General features: G+C 42.0%; 1 protein-coding gene and 1 non-coding gene across 2 annotated transcripts in view; both read right to left on the bottom strand.

The window, feature by feature from the left end:
- The window catches only part of phyhiplb (phytanoyl-CoA 2-hydroxylase interacting protein-like b), a 38105-nt gene extending 27136 nt beyond the window's left edge, over window positions 1-10969 (bottom strand). Inside the window, exon 1 of the mRNA XM_014204983.3 lies at window positions 10679-10969. Coding sequence (XP_014060458.1) covers window positions 10679-10784 — 106 coding nt within the window. The 5' untranslated portion in view covers window positions 10785-10969. The remainder of the gene's footprint in view (window positions 1-10678) is intronic.
- Window positions 10970-17551: 6582 nt separating this feature from the next.
- Window positions 17552-17627, bottom strand: trnav-uac (transfer RNA valine (anticodon UAC)). Its single transcript has one exon. It is a non-coding gene; the product is annotated as a tRNA-Val (tRNA).
- Window positions 17628-18307: the final 680 nt, after the last annotated feature.

The raw sequence follows: 18307 nt of genomic DNA, 5'->3' as shown, positions 1-18307 counted from the left end.
TCGTTGTCGGTGATCAGGCCTACCACTGTTGTGTCATCAGCAAACTTAATGATGGTGGTGGAGTCGTGCATGGCCGGGCAGTCTTGAGTACAGGAGGTGACAGAGGGGACAGGGAGTACAGGAGGGGACAGAGTACACACCCCTGAGGGGTGACCGTGTTGAGGATCAGCGTGGCGGATGTGTTGTTACCTACCCTTACCACCTGGGGGCGGCCCGTTAGGAAGTCCAGGATCCAGTTGCAGAGGGAGGTGTTTAGTCCCAGGGTCCTTAGCTTCATGATGAGCTTTGAAGGAACTATGGTGTTGAACGATGAGCTGTAGTCAATGAATAGCATTTTCACATAGGTGTTCCTTTTGTCCAGGGGTGAAAGGGCAGTGTGGAGTCAAATAGAGATTGCATCATCTGTGGATCTGTTGGGACGGTATGCAAATTGGAGTGGGTCTAGGGTTTCTGGGATAATGGTGTTGATGTGAGCCATGACCAACCTTTCAAAGCATTTCATGGCTAGAGACGTGAGTGCTATGGGCCAGTAGTCATTTAGGCAGGTTACCTTAGTGTTCTTGGCCACAGGGACTATGGTGGTCTGCTTGAAACATGTTGTTATTACAGACTCTGACAGGGAGAGGTTGAAAATGTCAGTGAAGACACTTGCCAGTTGGTCAGCGCATGCTCGGAGTACACGTTCTGGTAATTCGTCTGCCCCTGCGGCCTTGTGAATGTTGACTTGTTTAAAGGTCTTACACACATCGGCTGCGGACAGCGTGATCACACAGTTGTCCGGAACAGCTGATGCTCTCAAGCATGTTTCAGTGTTACTTGCCTCGAAGCGAGCATAGAAGTTATTTAGCTCGTCTGGTAGGCTCGTGTCACTGGGTAGCTCTCGGCTATGCTTCCCTTTGTAGTCTATAATAGTTTGCAAGCCCTGCAACATCCCACGAGCGTCGGAGTTAGTATAGTACGATTCGATCTTAATGGTTTGTCGGAGGGCAGAGTGGGATTTCTTATAAGCTTCCGGGTTAGAGTCCCGCACCTTGAACGCAGCAGCTCTACCCTTTAGCTCAGTGCGAATGTCACCTGTAATCCATGGCTTCTGTTTGGGGTATGTACATACAGTCACTGTGGGGACGACATCATCGATGCACTTATTGATGAAGCCAGTGACTGATGTGGTGTACTCCTCAATGCCATCGGAAGAATCCCAGAACATATTCCAGTCTCTGCTAGCAAAACAGTCTTGTAGTTTAGCATCTGCTTCATCTGACTACTTTTTTATAGACCGAGTCACTGGTGCTTCCTGCTTTAATTTTTGTTTGTCAGCAGGAATCAGGAGGTTAGAATTATGGTCAGATTTACCAAAAGGAGGGCAAGGTAGAGCTTTGTACATGTCTCTCTGTGTGGAGTAAAGGTGGTCTAGAGTTTTTTTCCCTCTGGTTGCACATTTAACATGCTGATAGGTTAAACTGGTTTAAGTTTCCCTGCATTAAAGTCCCCGGCCACTAGGAGTGTCGCCTCTGGATGAGCGTTTTCTTGTTTGCTTATGGCGGTATACAGCTCATTGAGTGCGGTTTTAGTGCCAGCATCAGTTTGTGGTGGTATGTAGACAGCTACAAAAAATATAGATGAAAACTCTCTCGGTAGATAGTGTGGTCTACAGCTTATCATGAGATATTCTACCTCAGGCGAACAAAACCTCAAGACTCCTTTAGATATCATGCACCAGCTGTTGTTTACAAATATGCATAGGCCCCCGCCCCGTGTCTTACCAGAGGCAGCTGTTCTATCCTGCCGATAGTGTATAACCCGTCAGCTGTATGTTATTAATGTCGTTGTTCAGCCACGACTCGGTGAAACATAAGATATTACAGTATTTAATGTCCTGTTGGCAGGATATACATGCTTTCAGTTCGTCCCATTTATTTTCCAGCGATTGAACATTAGCTAACAGTATTGATGGCAAAGGCAGATTAGCCACTCGTCGCCTGATCCTCACAAGGCACCCTGATCTCTTTCCACTAAATCTCAGTTTCTTTCTCCAGCGAATGATGGGGATGAGGGCCTGTTTGGAGTATATCCTTCCCGTCCGACTCGTTAAAGAAAAATTCTTCGTCCAATTCAAGGTGAGTAATCGCTGTTCTGATGTCCAGAAGCTATTTTCGGTCATAAGAAACTGTAGCAGCAACATTATGTACAAAATAAGTTACAATGCGAAAAAAACAAAGAGCCAATAAAACGGCAGCCATCCCCTCCGGCGCCATCATTCAGAGGGTATAGGCAAGCCAAAAAATGAAAGTGCCTTTGAACAGTGTATGGTAGCAGGTGTACTGATTTTTTTTACATTTTAATAATTTAGCAGACACTCTTATCCAGAGCAACTTACAGTAGTGAATGCATACATTTTATTTTTATTTCATGCAATTATTTTGTACTGGCCCTCCGTGGGAATCGAACCCATAACCCTGCACACACCATGCTCTACCAACTGAGCCACAGGGAAGACTGTTTTTGTGTCAAGAACTGTAACACTGCTGGGTTTTTCACGCTCAACAGTTTCCTGTGTGTATCAAGAAAGGTCCACCACCCAAAAGACATCCAGCCAATTTGACACAACTGTGGGAAGCATTGGAGTCAACATGGGCCAGCATCCCTGTGGAATGCTTTCGACACCTGGTACAGTCCATGCCCTGACAGATTGAGGCTGTTCTGAGGGCAAAATGGGGGGACTGACAAACAATTTGTTAGTTCGACATGATGGGATCTTTTTGTGTCGGTAAAATGTATTATGTGAGAAATGGCAGTGGAAACGCCTTTGTGCACATATATGGATATAATAACCATCATATCAAAGTTAACTTGGGAGTCACCTGAATATAAACTCAGCATAAAAAGAAACGTCGCATTTTCATGACCCTGTCTTTCAAAGATAATTCATACAAAATCCAAATAAATTCGCACATCATCATTGTAAAGGGTTTACACACTATTTCCCATGCTTGTTCAATGAACCATAAACAACTAATGAACATGCACCTGTGGAACGGTCGTTAAGACACTAACAGCTTACAGACGGTTGGCAATTAAGGTCACAGCTATGAAAACTTAGGACACTAAAGAGGCCTTTCTACTGACTCTGAAAAACACCAAATGAAAGATGCCCAGGGTCCCTGCTCATCTGCGTGAACGTGCCGTAGGCATGCTGCAAGGAGGCATGAGGACTGCAGATGTGGCCAGGGCAATAAATTGCAATATCCGTACTGTGAGACGCCTAAGACAGCGCTACAAGGAGACAGGACGGACAGCTGATCATCCTCGCAGTGGCAGACCACGTGTAGGCTGAGAAAGGCTAGACGTAGGGCTTGTAGGCACGTTGTAAGGCAGGTCCTCACCAGACATCACCGGCAACAACGTCACCTATGGGCACAAACCCACCGTCGCTGGACCAGACAGGACTGGCAAAAAGTGCTCTTCACTGACGAGTTGCGGTTTTGTCTCACCAGGAGTGATGGTCAGATTCGCGTTTATCGTCGAAGGAATGAGCGTTGCACCAAACCTGTACTCTGGAGCGGGATCGATTTGGAGGTGGAGGGTCCGTCATGGTCTGGGGCGGTGTGTCACAGCATCATCAGACTGAGCTTGTTGTCATTGCAGGCTATCTCAACGTTGTGCGTTACAAGACATCCTCCTCCCTCATGTGGTACCCTTCCTGCAGGCTCATCCTGACATGACCCTCCAGCATGACAATGCCACCAGCCATACTGCTCATTCTGTGCGTGATTTCCTGCAAGACAGGAACGTCAGTGTTCTGCCATGGCCAGCGAAGAGCCCGGATCTCAATCCCATTGAGCACGTCTGGGACCTGTTGGATCGGAGGGTGAGGGCCATTCCCCCCAGAAATGTCCGGGAACTTGCAGGTGCCTTGGTGGAAGAGTGGGGTAACATTTCACAGCAAGAACTGTCAAATCTGGTGCAGTCCACATGGAGGAGATGCCACACCAGATAGTGACTGTTACTTTTGATTTTGACTCCCCCTTTGTTCAGGGATACATTATTCCATTTCTGTTAGTCACATGTCTGTGGAACTTGTTCAGTTTATGTCTCAGTTGTTGAATCTTGCTATGTTCATACAAATATTTACACGTTAAGTTTGCTGAAAATAAACGCAGTTGACATTGAGAGGATGTTTCTTTTTTTGCTGAGTTCATGTAGTGTGGTTCGTCCTCCTACTACGACTCGGAAAACCATGCAGTTTATTAGGCAACAGATTCAATAAGTCATCAACTTCACAGGGTGGTGAAAGTGCACTTGATGTTGATGTTTGGCTGCCGTTTGAAAATTAAAATAATATCGCATCATGTAGGTAGCCTACCCGCACTGTATCTGCGAGCTGTTGGCTAGAGCGCACGTGCCAAGACCAGAGTGGGCACGTTTGTGACAAAACCATCATAGCGTTGAAAATGTGATGGAAACCCTTTTAACTAGCATTTTTCATTCGGTACAGATAAATGTAACCACAAAAGTCATTTTTCTGTGTACTATGTCATCATGCAAAGACTTTTATCCACAATAAATCAGTTTGCTGGAAACACATCTCTGGTGGTAAAATGTGCATATTGTTTAGTGCAGATTTTAGAATATTCCCATGAAAATCTGGATAGAAACCTAGCTACTGTTGAAGTGCTATTTGGGTTGTTAATTGGAGTCGTTCTGATATTTCTTGATTTTTGTATTATTGTTTTATTGGATTTTTTGTGTACTTGTATAGACATTTCATTGCATTGTTAAGAGCTAGTAACAAACATTTTGCTGCATCCACTATAACATCTGCAAAACTGTGTAAGCGAGCAATAAACTTTGATTCTATCAAATCAAATGTTATTGGTCACATATACATATTTAGCAGATGTTAATACAGGTGTAGCGCAATGTTTGAGTTCTTATCTCCAACAGTGCAGTAGAATCTAACAGTTCACAACAATACACAAATCTAAAAGTAAAAGAATGGAATAAAGAAATATATAAATATTAGGACGAACAACGTCGGAGTGTCATTGATTAAAATACAGTAGAATAGAATAAAGTATATACATATGAGATGAGTAAAGCAGAAATAACACACAAAGAAAACGAAATACTGCAAAGTTGCTTAGTAGCTAGAAGCAGAGCTGTCATGTCTGTCTGCACCATCTTGCCAACATTGTAACTAAACTGAACTGGTAACCACTGGACATAGACGTGATACATGTATATTGAGATTAGTCCTGGTTGGCACACATTTGAAGTGTGGCTGAATTTCTTATACAGTTTTTAAATAGGATGTCTGTCTTAAACACTAAAATTGTAATGGGTCCTTCAAATGTTGTCAGTTCCAGTCATTTTATTTCTCTATGCAGTTCCCAGAGCTATTCTTGAGACAGAGGGGAAAGGCTCAGTCACATGTGCCTTCTCAATGCTGAAAACCACCACCACTTCATACACATCACAATGCGAAAATATTGATGGGCCTCTGACAAAGCCATTTTCTATTTTTAGACAGGTTTGTGACACTGAAATTAACATTAAATTAGCAATTTTATAAATACATTGGAGAAAATCCAATACATTTCCAAGAGAACTAAATGTATAGTATTCCTAGACAGCAAACAATTCCTTAAAGGGCACAGTCCCTACATTTTGACAAGCCTAGCGGCGTAAAAAGTAAAACACAGAGAACATTAATTTGTCACATGCGCCGAATACAACAGGTGTAAACCTTAACCAACAATACAGTTCTAAGAAAATGCCAAAAAATACCTAAAAATTAAAAAAGTAACAGATAAGAAAAACAAATAATTAAAGAGCAACAATAAATAACAATAGCGGGGCTATATACAGGTGGTACCGGTACAGAGTCAATGTGTCAATGTGCGGGGGCACCGGTGTCGAGGTAGTTGAGGTAATTATGTACATGCAGGTAGGGTTATTAAAGTGGCTATACATAGATGATAACAGAGATTAGCAGCAGCATAGAATGTGTGTGTGTGTGTGTGGGGGGGGGGGGGTGCAAATAGTCTGGGTAGCCATTTGATTAGCTGTTCAGGAGTCTTATGGCTTGTTTAGAAGCCTCTTGGACCTAGACTTGGCGCTCCGGTACCGCTTGCCGTGCGGTAGCAGAGTGACCCGTCTGACTAGGGTGGCTGGAGTCTTTGACAACTTTTAGGGCCTTCCTCTGACACCTACATGTGAAGTTGAGGTAAACTGTCTGTGGTGTTAGTGAGAATGCATTTTCAGGAGATAATCCTGTCCTACACTTGATTTATTCTAAAAACGTGGTTTAAACTGATTTCATGTTTAGATGGGCTGTCCAGTAGGCATGGTTTTATTATTATCATGATGTTGGACCTATCATCAATGACACTGGATCAGATATATTGCAATCTACATACAAATAGGAGTGCTCAACCCCAAAACACACACAGATGGTCATAGGCTACATCAAGCATCATCAAAGCTAGTGAACAAATCAGCCTGTCTTGGGAAAGGAGCTTCATACTCAACATACAATTATAATGTTTGGTAAAGAATGCAGGCGCTTTTTATAACCCTGTCATTTCATTTCCCCTCAGGATCTGTAAAGTAATGACAGAGATTGTTGTGCTGTTGTACTACAAACAGTGGGCAGCTCAAGCACACTTATCCCTTATTTACCCAGTATTGACTGACAAATTGGAGAGTGCTTGTTTGCTGCAAAGGGGCCAATACAAGCCCAGTAAACCCACAGTACAAAGCACAGAGCTGGCACCAACAGCACATCCATAAGAAAGTTCAGCCTATACCATTACTAAAATTAGAGTTTTAAAATCAGGCCAGAGTTGTAAGGGGATATAAAGAGCATCCCACTACATTAAATTATGGCCAGCCGCCCCAGGAAATGAGAAATAGAACCAGGGGTACAATTGGTGCACTGTGTTGGCAGGGTCTAACTGCCCTGCTTGTGTGGCCTAATGAAGACCACCATTGACTGGTTAGGACCTAGACAACAGCCCCTATGTACAAATCAAAAGACACATTATCAAGCTCAGTTTAAGCATTCACTTTCAACATCTTTCTAAATGCACATCTGTAATATTTCTGTGACTAGGCCGTAGATTATAGTTTGTTGATTATTGTCTTGCAATAAAATGTCCAGTGCATTTGGAAAGTATTCAGACCCCTTGACTTTTTCCACATTTTGCTACGTTACAGACTTATTCTAAAATTGATTAAATAATTTTTTTCTTCTTCAATTTACAGACAATACCCCATAATGACAAAGCAAAAACAGGTTTTTAGAAATGTTTGCTAATTTATTACAAATAAAAAACTGAAATATCACATTTACATAAGTATTCAGACCCTGTACTCATTCATTTGTTGAAGCACCTTTACCACAGGTGGACTTAAATACTCTCAAATACTCTCCTGAAAATTGCTGTGCAGAGACGCTCCCCATCCAACCTGACAGAGCTTGAGAGGATCTGCAGCGTCATACCCAAGAAGACTTAATGCTGTAATTGCTTCGTAATGACAATTACATTTACATTTAAGTCATTTAGCAGACGCTCTTATCCAGAGCGACTTACAAATTGGTGCATTCACCTTATGATATCCAGTGGAACAACCACTTTACAATTACACCATTGAGTGTTCTTTTCATTATGTACATGTGATATTTTAGCGATTACAGCATCTAGTCTTCCTAGGAATGACGCTACATGCTTGGCACACCTGTATTTGGGGAGTTTTTCCCATTCTTCTCTGCAGATCCTCTCAAGCTCTGTCAGGTTGGATGGGGAGCGTCGCTCCACAGCTATTTTTATGTCTCTCCAGAGATGCTCGATTAGGTTCAAGTCCCGGCTCTGGCTGGGCCACTCAAGGACATTCGGAGACTTGCCCCGAAGCTATTGCTGTGCTGTCTTGGCTGTGTGTTTAGGGTTGCTGTCCTGTTGGAAGGGGAACCTTCACCCAAGTCTGAGGTCCTGAGCACTCTGGAGCAGGTTTCCATCAAGGATCTCCATGTACTTTGCTCCATTCATCTTTGCCTCGATCCTGACTAGTCTCCCAGTCCCTGCCACTGAAAAACATCCCCACTGCATGATGCTGCCACCACCATGCTTCACCGTAGGGATGGTGCCAGGTTTCCTCCAGATGTGATGCTTGACATTCAGGCCAAAGAGTTCAATCTTTGTTTCATCAGACCAGAGAATCTTGTTTCTCATTGTCTGAGAGTCATTAGGTTCCTTTTGGCAAACTCCAAGCAGGCTGTCATGTGCCTTTTACTGAGGAGTGGCTTCCGTCTGGGCACTCTACAATAAAGGCCTGATTGTAGGAGTTCTGCAGAGATTGTTGTCCTTCTGGAAGTTTCTCCCATCTACACAGTGGAACTCTAGAGCTCTGTCAGAGTGACCATCGGGTTCTTGGTCACCTTCCTGACCAAGGCTCTTCTCCCCCGATTGCTCAGTTTGGCCGAGCGACCAGCTCTAGGAAGAGCTTTGGTGGTTCCAAACATCTTCTATTTAGGAATGGAGGCCACTGTGTTCTTGGGGACCTTCAACGCTGCAGACATTTTTTGGTACCCTTCCCCAGATCTGTGCCTTCACACAATCCTGTCTCTGAGCTCTACGGACAATTCCTTCGACCTCATGGCTTGGTTTTTGCTCCGACATGCACTGTCAACTGTAGGACCTTATATAGACACGTGTGTGCCTTTCCATATCATGTCCAAGGAATTGAATTTACCACAGGTGGAATCCAATCAAGTTGTAGAAACATCTCAAGGATGATCAATGGAAACAGGATGCACCTGAGCTCAATTTCGAATCTAATAGGAAAGGGTCTGAATACCTATGTAAATAAGCTATTTCTGTTTTTAATTTTTTTTTATAAATTTGCAAAAATGTCTAAAAACCTGTTTTCGCTTTGTCATTATGGGGTATTGTGTGTAGATTGCTGAGGATTTTTTTTTATTTAAATCAATTTTAGAATAAGGCTGTAACGCAACAAAATGTGAAAAAAGTCAAGGGGTCTGAATACTTTCCAAAAGCACTGTAATGCAATAAAGCACTGAGTATGTGTCATCAGCGTATTATGTAACAAATGAATTTGTCCATGTTCTCTCACTCTATTGTAAAATTATCTGAGTAATTAGAGTGAAGGGTGTGGATGCTCCATCTTTAGCTTTGTTTATACCTGGCACATCTTTGGTCCTGATTTTGTCCACATTCTGATTATGCCCACATTTTCAGATATGCATCTACACCTGGTATTAAAATGTGTCTCTTATCCATCGACTGTTTCCACATTGTGACCAGATTTCCTGGTCCCTCCCTGTATGCAAATTATTTCATCGATATTCTTTCAAAATAATATTCATTTATTTATTTTAAGCCACTTATTGATGTCATAAGTCAATGGTACCACCTGTCAATGATTTTAGAAGATGGATAGTGATGATTTAAATATTTTCACTGTCCAGAGCCATCTACAATTGTGAGATAACCAGACACAATGTTTGCCTGACTACCTCCAGAGGGGGCAAGTAGATCTGATCACAATCTGATCACAATGTGTCTTTTGAACATCCACACCTGTCTACAAATGTGGGCACAATTAGGACAAAGGACACATGTTAACACCAGGTATAAACGGGGCTTCTGTCTGCAGATGGGTGCAGCCATCTTTGAGCCCAGTCCCCCAGTGATGATGACTTGCTATTTTTTCATTCTGATCAGCCAACATAGGCTATACATCGAAAGAGTAGCCTAGACTGGGGCTAGCAACAGCTGGTCTCCATTTGCATGTATTTCTCAAAACTATCTTAATGTTGCAAATGTTTTAATAGGCCTAATATCGAAATGTAAACTTCAACAAAACCTTTTAATGATCAAGACCATAATGTTTTAACCATTGTACAGTGATTCCTCTGTTGCATACCAAAAGAGTTATATTTTCAAAATGAAGCTGAATTCTCAAAGATAGTAGCTTTTCTTAGTCAGAGCATGTTAAATAATGCAGTTCAAATCTATCTTTGTATCGGCTTGTGGATGTGGTTTCTGACTTAAAACAGCTGTAACTGTAGGCTACTTCAATATATAGTATATATGTGTAATGTCAAGCTTTGTTCAGAGCTGCACCAGGCATGAATTACGTTAGTGTTCCCTATTCATTGAAACCTGTGCAAAAGCGATCCATCGGCTGCTGTCCACTTCCATGGTTCTGAAATGGTCAAACCCCATTTTCCTGAAATGCCATCATGTGGAATTTATGCCCGTTTCATAGTGAAAACCCTAAATGCATATGATGCATATATAAGATAGGTTATGTGAGGAAAATGCATTGATGCCCTCAGCTATTCCGCGCACGCAGCAGCGCACCAGTCGCCGTCCAAATCGGATTAACTGTAAACCTGCCGTATTATTACATTTTCATCATAAAATAAGGGACAAACAGAAACCCTAGCCACTATTTGGACCCTTATTCAGTCATTCTGGCACCACTATATATGGCTAGTAGAGCCCACTAGCGTGGCTGTAATCTTTCATTAACTGATGGAAGGGAATATTCTAACGCACACAAAATGAAATTGGTGGAGTGGATGGGGGTGATCCATGGAATTTCAACGCCTGGGCTACATGACAATCCAAAATGCAGCTTATTGTGCGCTTACCCTCTCGCTCGCATAACTGTATACCGTCCAAGCTGAGGTTCTTTATCATGCCCTCACACGGACTCATCGGGCTGGTTAAGTTGTGTCCCAATCTTGGAACCTCCATTTCTACAACAGAGCCGGATGCCTCTCCTGGTATCGGTGGAATTTCGCTCGTTTTGCCGCAGGACTTGGTCCCTTCACATTCGATCAAGAAAGAGAGAGATAGAGTTACCGGTTCCCAGCCCCTTCGCTCCCTCGCAGCATCTCTCTCCAGCGTGGTGGGGCTGAAGGCGCGTCAGCAAATCGTCACGAGCGCATAGCACACTGCCGATTTGACGCTGCAACGTGAGAGGCATACATACTGCGAAGATATGCCAGTCCTTATAATGTATTGTCTATATTACACTTTTCTACTCAATAGGTCCCAGGCGCGCGCTATCGTCCATGTAAGCCACAAGTGTTTCCCCTATTCTGCCGCAGGACAGTGGAACATGAATACCGGAGATTGAGCAACAATTTATGTAGCCCAACTACAGTACCCCTTCCACCCCCACCGGTTTAACAAAATGTTAACCTATATACACATTGTTTATTTTGCGTTTCGTTTCTGCTAACGTCATCCAAACAAGATGGTCCATAGGCCTATTGCCTTATTTAGAGATCTCTGCGCGTCTCGCGCTCTCCACAGGAGCGCAGGTGCAAGTGGCCCACGAATTAATGAAGCGGGAACGACCCATCTCACCTTTCATAACAAGAAGAATAATGTATTTTAAACAGCTGTGGCTTATCTCTGCCACAATCCTTTAGCCATGGGCCTTTTCTTGAGTCTAACAGTGACACAGAAAGTCAATTCACATGCGGGATTTCACAGATGGCTTCATTCTAAATGTATGAAAGACTACAAACTATAAATGTATTTATCCATGAAATTGCCTTGAGATGATTAATACTGACCTCCCAGTTAGTCCTCTGTCTCTCTGTCTGTCTCTCTGTCTGTCTGTCTGTCGCAGTTATCTCTCCCCACACCCAGTCAATCACTCCGCCACAATGACAGGATCGTCCAAACATGAGGGTCAAACCAAACCCACAGACAAAACAATGAATGACCATTCCTTTTATGTCAAATATTTATTCAGTGCTGAAGCAAAACGAAATATGCTATTGGCAATACGATTAAAATGGAACAATATGATAATATTTAATTCCAATAGAAAACGGGATGCCCTCCCACTGGGCACAGACTTCAGTTCAATGTCTAATTTTGATTTACATTTGGTTGAGTTGTCAACTAATCTTGAATTCAACTTGAAATCATCAAATGTCATCATGTCATTGGTTTTAGGTTAAAAGTTAATGAAAAAAAAGTGGAAATGGCTTAATGTTGATTACTTTTTGCAAATCTAATCATTTTCCCACATTGATTCAACGAAACCACGACGATTCAACCAGCTTCAGTCGACATTAGCGCAACATTGGAGTGACGAGGTGTTACTCTACATTTCACCATTGTTTTGAGCGTCTCAGGGTATTTGGACAAATATGTGTGTTATCTTTTCAGCAGGCCGACACTCTGTCTGCGACTGCACCAAAAGGACTACCGAGTCATCATGCTGAGAAGGCAGAGGCAGTTACTAACTGCTGCGTATATGTGATTTAATACACTTGGAAATAGGAAATCCCTAAGCCCGCCTGTATAGACACACGCAGGCACGAACAAAAGGACGCGCAAGTGCTTGTAAACACGCGCGCGCACACACACACACACACACAACATGACAAATGCAAATTCCTGCAGCATATTCAATGTCAACTAAGAATGTGTTGCTGTTCATATTAGGCTACGTGTCTTTATCAGTGTGCTACTTCATTTTGGTCCAATACAGGGCAAATAGGAAGACGCCTCCATACAGATATGGTACTGGTGCTCCCTGTATATAGCTTCATCCTCTTGTGTTATTATTTTTTTGTCTTAAAAAAAACTGCATAGTTGGGAAAGGGTGAATTGAACATCCTTAAGACATTAATCACCTTGGCATTTCAAATGCAGCACACTAATGAGATTCTAACACTAAAATTGTATTTGTCAATGGCGCTGAATACATCTCCGTCTTGTCGTTTGTCGTTATCCGACTGGCCGGTGTTGCCCGGAGTTCATTCGCCAGGGGAGCCATCTCCTGCCTCTCGTCCCCCATCTGAAAGCGGAGTCAAATGAGCACAGCAAGAGGAGCATGGAAATCAACAATGGTCGCATGTCACGAGCTGTGGAAGCAGTGGCGGAACTAGAGTTTTATACATTGGGTGGCCAGGGGGTGGCCAAGGCTACTTCAGGGGGTCCATAGACCATGACAGAAAATGAGTGTGCAACCCTAACCTGGCATCTAAGGAGCATGAATGAATCCCATGATTGCTGATTAGAGGTAGAAGTGATAATTCACTTAACCCAGAGTTCTTCAATGTGGCAAATAGTGTGGTACAAAAGGGTTACTTCACTAGAATTCTTTAACATACTACTGCAGCTCAATTTCTTTCTCTCTCTCTCTTGCACACACACACACACACACGCACACACACACACACACACACACACACACACACACACACACACACACACACACACACACACACACACACACACACACACACACACACACACACACACACACACACACACACACACACACACACAGCACTGTACTCACATACTGGAGAGACTTGGGTCACTCTGTTTTCATGAATATATAATCTGGGTGAACAACCTAAATATTTTCAGAAAATAAAGCTCAAGCACCAAGAAGATAAGATAGCATTTGTGTGTTACATAAGTTGCATAGGTTATTTACAAATAATTAAATTAAAAAAAAAAAAAAAAACTGCAATTTGTCATACCAGGTATCAAGCAGAAATGGACTTGAAAAACCAAACATTTTTTTGGTGCCCATAAATATTACAAACTTACAGTATCATATTTATGCTCATATATACACTACTGTTCAAAAGTTTGGGGTCACTTAGAAATGTCCTTGTTTTTGAAAGAATAGCCCATTTTTTGTCCATTAAAATATCATCAAATTGACCAAAAATACAATGTAGACATTGTTAATGTTGTAAATGACTATTGTAGCTGGAAACGGCTGATTTTTTTAATGGAATATCTACATAGGCGTACAGAGGCCCATTATCAGCAACCATCATTCCCATGTTCCAATGACAAGTTGTGTTAGCTAATCTAAGTTGATCATTTTAAAATGCTAATTGATCATTAGAAAACCATTTTGCAATTATGTTAGCACAGCTGAAAACTGTTGTGCTGATTAAAGAAGCAATAAAACTGTCCTTCTTTAGACTAGTTGAGTATCTAGAGCATCAGCATTTGTGGGTTCGATTACAGGCTCAAAATGGCTAGAAACAAATAACCTTCTTCTGAAACTTATCAGTCTATTCTTGTTCTGAGAAATGAAGGCTATTCCATGCGAGAAATTGCCAAGAAACTGAAGATCTCGTACAACGCTGTGTACTACTCCCTTCACAGAACAGCGCAAACTGTCTCTAACTAGAATAGAAAGAGGAGTGGAAGGCCCCAGTGCACAACTGAGCAAGAAGACAAGTACATTAGATTGTCTAGTTTGAGAAACAGACGCTTCACAAGTTCTCAACTGGCAGCTTCATTAAATAGTACCCGCAAACAGCAGTCTTAACGTCGACAATGAAGAGGTGACTCCGGATGCTGATGCTCCTGATGCTCCTGACTGACTAGCCTCAGGTAGGGAGCTGCTCTGGGGCCCGGTGGTGATGCAAGGGCTGGGGTCTGTTTGCACCTGATCTGCCTGTTTGTGCTTCTTTAAAAATAAGTCTGATATCTTTCCCTTTCTTTTCATATTTAATTGACCCTATGCAAAAATAAGACAGTCTATGGTTACATCGAAGCATCCAATTACCCACATTTTAGTCCAATCTCAATCTTAATTACAAATCCCCATTATCATAAGTGTACCTTAAAATCAAACCAGCCTAAGTTACTAGTTAGATCATGGCTAGCCCTACTCTGCAGTAAGTAACTTTGCTAGTTATAATTTCTTACACCTTTATGATAGCAAACAGGCTATCTGCAAATTGTGGTAATCTTTAGAGTAACGTTAACAGATTGATAATAACAATTGTTCGTTTTGAGTTCAAGTATGAAAATCTAACTGACTTAATGGATTTCAAGTTACTGAATGTTAACTTGCTGAACACTGACAGCTGTAGCCTACTAGTTACCCCACATTAGCTAAACATTCGTATACTGTAACTTACGACACTGCACTGTATATGCGTGTATTACTAGCACAGATGTAAACATAATGTTAGGCTAAATTGGGAACCGATCTCTCTTATCTGATTAACTGTGTGTTAATGGAGCCTAAGGTCTAACTTTAACTTACACAGCGACTCTACTTTCGTAAATGTTGTTCAGGAATCCTAAACCCGATGCTAAACCTTAAAACTTACTTCAAATATGACGCTTTCGCTGATTGTGAAAAGAGCTTGTGGAGCTGTGGAAACACTCTCTTCTTCTTCTGTATGTTCTTCTTATTCTTCTTCTTCTGTATCTCACAACCAACGTTAATATTCTCTCTACCTTGTCCTCGATTTGAAAACATGAAAATAAATGATTCTTTCAACAAGAGGTGAAATGAGATGTCAAACAGAATCAAACTGCCAGTAGCGAATAATATTTTGGGGTGGCACCCGGGGTGGCCAATCAGATGTCAGGGGTGTCCAGTGCCACCCCGGACACCCCTCTGGCTCCGCTCCTGCATGGAAGCTGAAGACAGCAGCCTGCTGCAAAGCAGCCTACTCTCCCAACGAGAGGCCCGGAGCGGATACAAACAACAAATAGTTTTGCCACCCTGGATCCTGATCTTCCTGCACCTTCGTTGCTGTGGCTACTCCTACGACTTCCCCTACGATTTCAAACTTGACGTCTGTAACCTTCCGTCCCTGCTCTGGATCGAGAGGGGCTTCTCCATCTATCGGAGGCCTGCACCATCCTGTGGGAGTGGGCGGATTCCATCGTCCTTCTCGCCAGCCGTGATTTTGGGCAGCTCCATGGTAAGAAATGTGACTGTTCCTGGTGCAAATACAATGTCCTATCCCGGAGCTTGAGTAAATTACATCACTAAGCTGCTCCCAAATGTATACTACACCAGGACATGGACATCAATTCTATCGTAGTCCATGTGGGTTTTAATGACATCATGAAGGGCAGCTCTGAACAGTTGAAACTGGATTTAAAAGAGTTGATTGACTCTCTGCGAGACACTAATAAAATACCCATTATATCTGGCCCTGCGCCCTCTCTGAATCGTGACATTGAACACTTTAGCAGTATTCTTTCTCTTCACAACTGGCAATGGGATTATTGCATCTCAATGGGTGTAACTTTTGTTGACAATTTCAATTCCTTTTGGAGGATGGGATCCACCCAAGACATTTGGGTGCCTAGATCCTTTAACATCATTATAAGGCTTCGTTGAGACGATGAGTTATCAATTGCCCAGCTCAGTTAATCCCTACCATTGTGTCGCTGAGTCATCATAATGCTTTAGCAAATGTACATTATACCAGGGGTATTGATAGACACAATGTAAGTAACCTAATGTATGTCCCTCTAACTGCCCTGACAATGCTGCCTATTGTATGCAGCAATCATGTGTCTATGAACCAGATGTATGCTATTAGCACTGAGGCAGTGTGCCCTAGTAGGAAGTCCACTGTGTGCAGCTCACCCTGCACTAACATAAATAACATGAGAATATCTACTTCTGCTAAGCTTCCCAGTAAAGCAATGAAAACAAGCAAGCATCCCTGAAAAGTGCTCAAAATAGCCCACGTTTTCATATGTAGCTTAAGAAACAGGGTTCATGAAATGAATAACTTGCTAGTAACAGATGACATTCATATTCTATCTCTGAAATTCACTTAGACAATACATTTGATGATACAGTGGTGACAATACAAGGTTATAACATTTACAGAAAATACAGAAATGCCAGTGGTGGAGGTGTGCTGTTTATATTCAGAACCACATTCCTGTAAAGATTAGAGAGGATCTCATGTTAAATACTGTTGAAGTACTATGGCTACATATTCATCTGCTCCACCTAAAGCCCCTTCTTGTGGGAAGCTGCTACAGACCACAAAGTGCTACCCGTCAGTATCTGGATAACATGTGTGAAATGCTTGATAATATATGTGATATCAACAGAGCGGTATATTTTCTGGGTGATTTAAATATTGACTGGCTTTTTATCAAGCTGCCCACTCAAGAAAAAGCTTCAAACTGTAACCAGTGCCTGCAACCTGGTTCAGGTTATCTGTCAACCTACCAGAGTAGTTACAAACAGCACAGGAATGAAATCATCAACATGTATTGATCACATCTTTACTAATACTGCAGAAATGTGCTTGAAAGCAGTATCCTGATCTATCAGATGTAGTGATCACAGTATAGTAGCCATATCTAGGAAAACCAAAGTTCCAAAGGCTGGGCCTAATATAGTTTATAAGAGGTCATACAGTAAGTTTTGTAGTGATTATTATGTTGCTGAAGTAAATAATATGTGTTGGTCTGTGGTGTGTAATGAGGAGCAAACAGACGATGAACTTGACACATTTATGAAATTGCTTATCCCAGTTACTAATAAGCATGCACCCATGTGGATTGATGAGGAATTGACAAATTGTATGGTTGAGAGGGATGAGGCAAAAGGAATGGCAAATAAGTCTGGCTGGACAACCGATTGGCAAACATACTGCAAATTGAGAAATTATTTACACCATTTAGCAGATGCTCTGGATGACTTACAGTAGTGAATGCATACATTTCATACATTTTTTTTCCCCCCGTACTGGTCCCCCGTGGGAATCGAACCCACAACCCTGGTGTTGTAAACACCATGCTCTACCAACTGAGCCACACGGGACCTGTGTGTGAATAAACAATTATGTGAATAAACAATACAAAGAAGAAGAAACTACACTATGAAACAAAGATAAATGACATGAAGAATGATAATAAAAAGCTTTGGAGCACCTTCAATGAAATTTTGGTAAAAAATGCAAACTCAGCTCCATCATTCATTGAATCAGATGGCTCATTCATTACAAAACTGACTGATATTGCCAACTATTTAAATAATTTTTTCATTGGCAAGATTAGCAAACTTAGGCATGACATGCCAGCAACAAATGCTGACACTACACATCCAAGTATATCTGACCAAATTATGAAAGACAAGAATTGTAATTTTGAATTCCGTAAAGTGAGTGTGGAAGAGGTGAAAAAAATGATTGTTGTCTATCAACAATGACAAGCCACCGGGGTCTGACAACTTGGATGGAAAATTACTGAGGATAATAGCGGATGATATTGCCACTCCTATTTGCCATATCTTCAATTTAAGCCTACTAGAAAGTGTGTGCCCTCCGGCCTGGAAGAAAAAGTCATTCCGCTCCCTAAGAATAGTAAAGCCCCCTTCAGTGGCTAAAATAGCCGACCAATCATCCTGTCACCAACCCTTAGTAAAGTTGTTGACATTTTTTTATTTGACCAGATACAATGCTATTTTACAGTTAACAAATTGATGATAGACTTTCAGCACTCTT

This window comes from Salmo salar, chromosome 01, assembly GCF_965601325.2.
Source record: "Salmo salar chromosome 01, fSalSal1, whole genome shotgun sequence".
NCBI classification, from domain to species: domain Eukaryota; kingdom Metazoa; phylum Chordata; class Actinopteri; order Salmoniformes; family Salmonidae; genus Salmo; species Salmo salar.
The sequence above is the reverse complement of the archived record's forward strand: the minus strand, read 5'-3'. Positions and strand labels throughout refer to the sequence as shown.